The sequence below is a fragment of the Montipora capricornis genome, chromosome 1 (genome assembly GCF_036669925.1).
Source record: "Montipora capricornis isolate CH-2021 chromosome 1, ASM3666992v2, whole genome shotgun sequence".
NCBI classification, from domain to species: Eukaryota; Metazoa; Cnidaria; class Anthozoa; order Scleractinia; family Acroporidae; genus Montipora; species Montipora capricornis.
Genome location: NC_090883.1, coordinates 41,707,877 through 41,715,623, shown reverse-complemented (window position 1 = coordinate 41,715,623; position 7,747 = coordinate 41,707,877). Strand labels below are relative to the sequence as shown.

General features: G+C 37.9%; 1 protein-coding gene across 1 annotated transcript in view; it reads left to right on the top strand.

The window, feature by feature from the left end:
• Nucleotides 1-4,263: 4,263 nt before the first annotated feature.
• The window catches only part of LOC138044377 (uncharacterized), a 33,223-nt gene continuing 29,739 nt past the window's right edge, over nucleotides 4,264-7,747 (top strand). The window contains exon 1 of the mRNA XM_068890902.1: nucleotides 4,264-4,622. Coding sequence (XP_068747003.1) covers nucleotides 4,402-4,622 — 221 coding nt within the window. The 5' untranslated portion in view covers nucleotides 4,264-4,401. The remainder of the gene's footprint in view (nucleotides 4,623-7,747) is intronic.

The following is a 7,747-nucleotide window of genomic DNA, read 5'->3' as shown; positions in this document are numbered from 1 at the left end:
TAGGCGAGTTGTCCCAAGCAGAGCGTTTACAAGGCAGCTAGGGTCACCCTAGCGCTAGGGTAACCCTAGCACTCAGATAGGGTTACCCTAGTGCCAGGGTAACCCTAGCTGCCTTGTAAACACGTCGATGAAAAAAAGAAGAAATGTGTGAGTGCTAGGGTAACTCTCTTGCCAGGGTAACCCTAGCTCCAGGGTTACCCTCCTTCCTTGTAAACAGGGCCTAAGGCATGGAATCAAGAGAAAATGAGGGGACAGAGAAGGAGGCTCCCGGTCCAGCCCTTGGGATATGTCATGTCCACGAAAGTTATTTTTAGACGAGCGGAAGTCTTCCGAGACGTCCGCATGCAGGCCAACCTCGGTCCGATGTTTGAAAGAAAATAAATATTCATCAGCCTTCCACGTGCGTCATCATTTTCTCTTTTCACTAAGAACCTGAGAGCGAGGCAAGACTACATGCGGACGTCTCAGAAGACAGACTCCCGCTAGAACAAAGACTTCCGCTCGTCTAAAAATAACTTTCGTGGACATAACATATCCCGGCCAACGCCTTGAACCTCCCTCTCTGTCCCCTCATTTTCTCTCGATGGAATCTACCAGGAGCGCATGAGTAGGAGCTTGCCTCTCCCATACAAGCCCTATGAGTCAACCTTTGCTCGTATCTTTCTATTTTTAGAACGCCACGAGTTCTTCGCTTCTGCACACACTGTTTAGAATGACCAATCAGAAGAATAAAGTTATTGTGGAACAAAGACAAACATAGCAAAAACAATGTAGGCAAATTGTGCAAATTGATGTAAATTGTGTAAATTTGAGTCTCCAGCTGAAGGGTTAGTTCTAAAAGTAGAAAGATACTCGCAAAGGTTGACTCAACGATAAAGTGCATATGGAGGCTCCTACTCATGGGCTCCTGAATCTACTTATGTTTTTGGTTGCTTAGCAAAAATGTTGCAAGGTCACAATTTGTTACTTTCGTTAAGTTACATTTCGCTCTGTTTAAATTCAAATTTGACACAAGGCAAATTAACAAAAGCACGATACAGATATGAGGAGACGAGCGGCAGCTGCATGTACCGCTATTTTAGACGGATTAGCTGGGCTACTACCGTACATGTTGGTGCAAATGGCCATTCTTCACCGATCGAGGCAACGTACACATTGGAATTTCTTGGTAAGCATGTACAGCTCACAAAACAACCGGTCGCGGAAAAAGTCACGTACCAGAAAGCTATATTTGATTTGCCGCGTACTGCACCTCACCACAACGGGATTGGCTAAAAGCTTTAGGTTAACTAATCACAGGAGAGATGTAATGGACCCATGTAAACAACATTGCGATCTGTAACAGAATTTCGTGCAGTGTTCCAGGCGGTCCAGGTACAAAATTCGTCCGTGCCCAAAATTTGTCGGGACCCGTGTTAACGTAGGCTGAGTGAGTGAGTGAGTGAGTGAGTGAGTGAGTAAGTAATAGCAATAGCAATAGTAATAGTAATAGTAATAGTAATAGTAATAGTAATAGTAATAGTAATAGTAATAGTAATAGTAATAGTAATAGTAATAGTAATAGTAATAGTAATAGTAATAGTAATAGTAATAGTAATAGTAATAGTAATAGTATTCTTTATTGTGCCTTACTCTCCAAAGGGAGGTCTAGTTACAATAAAGGTTTGAACATTAACTACCAAAAATACAAAATAATAACATTTAATAGAAAATTCATAGCGCTTATTACATTTGTGACTGAGCGAGTGCGCGTAAGATTGTAGGCCTGCTGCACGTGCATGAATTACGAAACTTAATAGGATTTTCTTTAATTTCAGCGACAATAGATGCCCATTGTACGGTTATTCTGTTTGCGGCGCACTTGTTGCCTTTTTTTTCACTTTGCAAAAGCAATGATAAACCTCGACAATGGCGTTGACATTGGTGGTATTCTTGCCTAGAACACTTGTGGACTTTGTGAGTTAACACCCGCTTTGCCAAACTGCAGCGTTTGGGGATTCCATCGCTATTCCTTCCCTCTACAGAAATAAACCAAGATTTAAAAAAGCCTTTTTTAAAAAAGGTTGATTGTCTTTGTCACCGGGATTTTGCGGTGGTCTCCCATCCAAGTACTAACTCCGCCCGAACAGGCTTAACTTCAGTGGAAACTTAAAAAAAAAACTAGTTAGGTAAAAATTGGTTAGGTAAATGCTAACGCAATTGGTTAGCAGAATAAATATTAAAAATAAATTTATGAAATGCCATACATTAGGGAATTGTCACCTTCTCTAAATGTCCAAAGTGACTCAATCAAGGCAAAGTTATTTGTATAACATTCTTTACAACACCGATTATGCAAATTATGTTTTCCATCTATTTAAACTCTAGCACTTGAATTTATTTATCACTTGATAATGGAGTTACGATGACGTCGTGGAAATAAAAATCTAGTCAGTTTCATATGTTTTTCCTTCTTAGTTATAAGTTTTTCTAAACAACTGCTTATAAAATAAATAGTTAAAGAAAAAAATAAAAATATATTTGGCAAGAGCCTGTGAACTTCGTAAGTCAGCATCTGCTTAGTGACCGCAATGTTTTGGGATTCATCGTCTTTCATCAAAAGCATTAAAAAAAATTCGGGAAAAGCCTTCAACAACCAAATACAAAGAAACACATAAAACAAACGGAGGCTACAAACATAAGGATAAAGCGCATTTTACTTTTGACTGCTGCAACATACATCTTCACAAGTGACGGTTGAACAAATTCAAATATGATATATATAAAATTAAAAAGCTTGGTAACTAGAGAGAATAAGATAAAAAACAGTAAGGTAAATAGATAGTAGTGAAAACTGACCGTTTAATAAAGCCAGAGTTTTTCACTGCCAACGTTTTCGTTTAACGCTGGTTTAAGGTCGCATATTAAAAATGTTTCCTTTATTTTACAATGGAAATCAGAGCGACCATTTGCTAAAACTTGTAAATGGTCCCATTTTATGTTGTGACGTGTTTTTACTGCGTGATTTGCAATAGCGGAAGTTAAACTGATTCCACTGAGAGCTTTGAAACGACCTTTTTTTACGGTCACTTAAGCGACGTTTCGTTTTATCAATGTAAAACTCATTGCAGTCCCAACAAGATGCCTTATGAACAACCTTTATCTTTCTTGGGGACTGTAGCGACAGTATTAGAAAATTTAGCTTGATGCCTGTTTAAGACATCATTCATATTATAGGAAATAATTCCTACTGGGTAATCATTTTGGAGCAAAAGTTACCAGTCTTTTGAATTTTATATATATCATATTTGAATTTGTTCAACCGTCACTTCTTAAGATGTATGTGGTAGCATGCGAAACGTCGAGTCAAAAGTAAAATGCGCTTTATCATTATGTTTGTAGCCGCTTTTTGTTTCATGTTTTGATTAAGTTGAAATGGCCAAAGAGCAAGATTATTTAAAATACAAAGAAATCAAGTAAAATAATAATAATAATAATAAAGATTACATTCCATCTTCAGGGAATTTTGCGGTGGTCGCCCATCCAAGTACTAACTCCACCCAAACGGGCTTAGCTTTAGCGGATACCACTGCATCAATTAAAATTTAATGGCGAAGTAAATGTTAACACCAAAAAGACAGCAACATTGGACAACAACAAAAATAATAAAAATAAAAGGGGTAATTAGCATCACAGGCTTTGTGAGTCAACACAACGGCACTGTTTGAGGACTCCATCGCCATTCATCAAAAACGTGGAAAGTAGATTACAGAAAAGCCATAAACAACCAAATACAAAAAAAAATTAAGTAAAAAGATGAGATATCTTTGTCTCGAAGATTTCCCAATCGTCTCCCATCCAGGTACCAACCCTATCTGATAAGGCTTACTAAAGTGAAAACATCAAACTGTTCGTAATCGGAATGCAAAAAACAATTACTGCACAATACCAGCCTACTGCACTACTCACACTGTACGCAATGCGTGCCTATTTTTTCTTTGTTTGTCCAAAAAGATTGCGTGACGAAAAATGGAGTAAGTCACGCAAATACTATTGCAAAGTTGAAAGCACTGAGGCTCGTATGACTCATAGGCTATCCTCTGGACTAGTTTAGAACGTATGTCACACGCCAGATTTCACTGATACTTTTTCAGCTGTGTTTATGGCTTGGATTCGATTGTGGAGAGTTAGTTTATGCGACCGTGAATGTCACGTTCACAATTTGTTTTACTTCCTCTTGTTATCATGACGACTCCAGTTTATTTCGTCAATGGACAACAATCATCCGTAATCAACTGATCACAGCTGGATGACAATATTATTTTATTGTCATAGTAAAAACAAGTTCTCGTTGTCGCGCAACGTTCATGAAAACACTATTGACTGGGTCACTACTCGTTGTGAGTGAGCAGTGATTTGCATATGATAGCGACCTCTATTCAAACAAACATGGCGTTTCTGTTACTCTGGTTCAGTAGTCTCGTTGTAGTTCCTTTGTCGAGTCTTGCTTGTCCTGAGAAATGTTTGTGCTCCGACCAAGGAAACGTGGGATCACCCAGCTACAAGAAGATCGTCAACTGTACGGGGAAACTCTGCGAGATGGACGCCTTTCCTTCGAATATTCCATTAGACGCTACACATTTGTAAGTGAAATCGCAAGCTCACGTTAACACTGAGTTTAAAAGATTGTTTTACTTTTGTTGATTATCGTAGTGAGCGAAAGCAAGTTTTAAAACTACACGTTAATATTTAATCAGTGTGGCGCTTGGCGATCGAAGTACCAAAGATAAGCATGCAGAAGCAATCGATGTGGCCATTTTGAGAACTGTCGTCGTCCCACAGTTTTGACAGAGTTAGTCTGCGGTACAACCGATTGTTTTTTCCGTTATTTGTTTTCATTTTTTGTTCTCACACTTGGAACATTTGCTTCTGAAAGTCTTGACAACGTAAGCCGTTCTGACTAATTTTTAGTCCCAAACAGAATGAGATGGCACTAATTATTTTTATTTTTAAACATTTCAAAGAAACAGGGCAATAGCCGGAAATGTCGTTTGTGTTTCCCGCTCTTTTTAAAGGATTCGATCGAACGTTTCGAGGAAAGATTCTAAAACTTTCCTTGGTTAAGTACCACTCTCCGCGAGATTTGGTATCAAAATTTGTAATTTACGTCTGAAATGTACAGATCATCTACGAATCCATCCGCGGTCCGATAATGCTACTGTAGCTTTAACCATTTTGCACGGTTTATATTCGCTTGAAAGCTTGAAAGAAGCTTCGATTTGAAAACTGATGAACACAGTAATCTCCAAATTTTGTTTTTCTAGTTCAGCTTTAAAGACTTTGTGCTTATTCTCCCCAAGAAGACATGGGCTTAAAAATATCCATTTTCGAAATAAACATAACTGACCACATTAAATATTGCGGTGGAGGCGCGAACCCTGTTTGCTATAAAACATGTTAACTCTCAGTTTTATTTCCTCAAAGCTATGTCAAGTATCTTCTTGAGCCTTTATTGATCGTCATATTTTTCTCTGACTCAAATTGCTTGACGAGTTAGTCGTTCTTATAGGTCTCAAGGGCTGCTTTGTCAGCATGTACACACATGTCATCAAGTTACTTAATATACTACAAGGGATTTAAATTTTAATTTATCAGAATTCCCACTGCGTGAAAGGTTAACAGAGGATGATAAAATGATCGAAGACAGAAGATCATATAACATCTTTGTCATGATCAACTCGTGCTGTGTACTGTGGTGCCAAAATCCATTAAATCTAGTCCTATTTAAAATCATGAGTCGAGTACAATGATATTATCATCTTCCGAAATGTATTCATTAGATAAATGATGAAATACTGAAAGCGTGATCAGTCAAATGGAAGCTATTTCAAGATTGAAGTTCCTCGAAATTATTGAGGATTTATACTTCACCGTGGCTCGAAAGAGTGTTTAAAGACTTTTTATTGTCATAAAAATTCGAAATTTCCTCCCTTAAACGTTCTTTAAAGTGAACAGCCCTTGTGTTGTTCAGAGTCACTTAGCGTTGTAATTCAACAATATTTAACGCGTCCTTGGTCGAATACATCTCCCAATTGATCTATGAAATGCGTTAAACCGTCTTAACTTTTTTGCGGTCATGTAAATTGCGACCACAGAATGGTGAGAGGTCAATAGTGAAACTTTTGGTTATCTTCTGTCTCTGGTTGTCTGGAGTTTCACAATTACTGTTCTTTCCAATATTCTATTTGAATATATTGTTGTGTTTAATGGCACATTCTTTTGATATAGACGACTTTTAATTTTTTTTTTCTGTCACGCGTCTTCGTAGTGATCTATCCTCCCTACACAGTACAGTAAATAGGCCATAAATTATTTGTCGCCCTCTTCATTCTCCTATTAGATTGAACAGCGTCTTTCAATAAATGTAAAATGACTTTAAAATTGAAAAATAAAAGAAAATAGAGTGTGTTATATGCAATTTCAGTTTTTGTCGAATCGGTTTCAATTTCGGTGATCAGTTTGACAAGAAAATTGAAGGTCGAAAGGTAGTATCCTTTCAGGAAACTCAACCCAACTGTCCTACTATTATTTGCCTCGAAAGAATGTGGAGAATTTGTAATTCCTAGAATGACTCGGATTGTATGAAAAGGAAACAGCATCTCGTTACTTTAACTGAAGCACGTACAACTTTGACATATTTACTTAACAAACCAAGAGGAAGTTGAGGAAGTTGGCAAAATGTCAAGTATTATTGGCGTCTCCATCTTTTTATTTTGGGACGGAAATTGCAAGTTATCGAGGTCAACCATCCTCGACCTCGGAATCATCAAGAAGTTCTTAATCTTCGCTATGAAATTGCGATTATCTTTAATTACGCGGGATGCCGTAGGCACCGCGTATCAAAGATTAGTGCAAATTCCGTTTTAATGATTTTTTCATCGTAGTCACTAATTACCGTTTTTTTCTATTGTGCTATGTCATTGGCACCACTCCACCTTGGACTCGCGTGCAAGATCAGGAGCTGATGAAGCGCGGTACGCTCGCAATGTTCATGAAAGGTCTCCAATCGAAACAATTTGTTCACTTGTCAAATACTACGAAAACCACCGATCTGTGGAATGGGCGGGAATTTACGTGTCTCTGCTCCGCCCACTTTCGCTTGTAAATAATTCAAATTCTTAAAATGTATTGGCCGGTACAGTATGGTGTCCGTGGTCCGCGAGAAAAAAGGGATATTCTTGAATATCTTACCCGAATCAAAACGCCACGAACTGAAATTTTCCCTGAAGATAGAGTTTTCGTTTCTGGCGATGATAATTGCAAGTTCCAAACTGAAATATTTTTCTTGTAATTCGAAAAAAAAGGTGTACGTAATCACGAGCCCTTCGTCCGCGAATTTTGGTCCTTGGTCCGCGAATCATGTAAGGAGCCCAAAAAAATACCTGTGAATCCCGATAATTTCTGTACGAACATGAAAATTTATTAATTCCTTGTTATCCTTGATATATCTCAAGTACAGTCGTATTGGATGTCGTTGTGAGTATAGTTGCTCCATTTTTAGACCACATAGGTATTCGAGACATACAAAAGAAGGTAACCCGTTCGTAAACATGTATAAAGAAGATTTTGAAAATATTCAGTTAAAGCAAAGACCTTTTTTCATTTATCGAAGGTTTTCTTTATCTGCTTTGCAAGATTTAAGTTCTCTGGGGTCATAAGTAGTATAAGTCGCGGACCAAGGACCCCTATGCGAATATTGTTGATATTT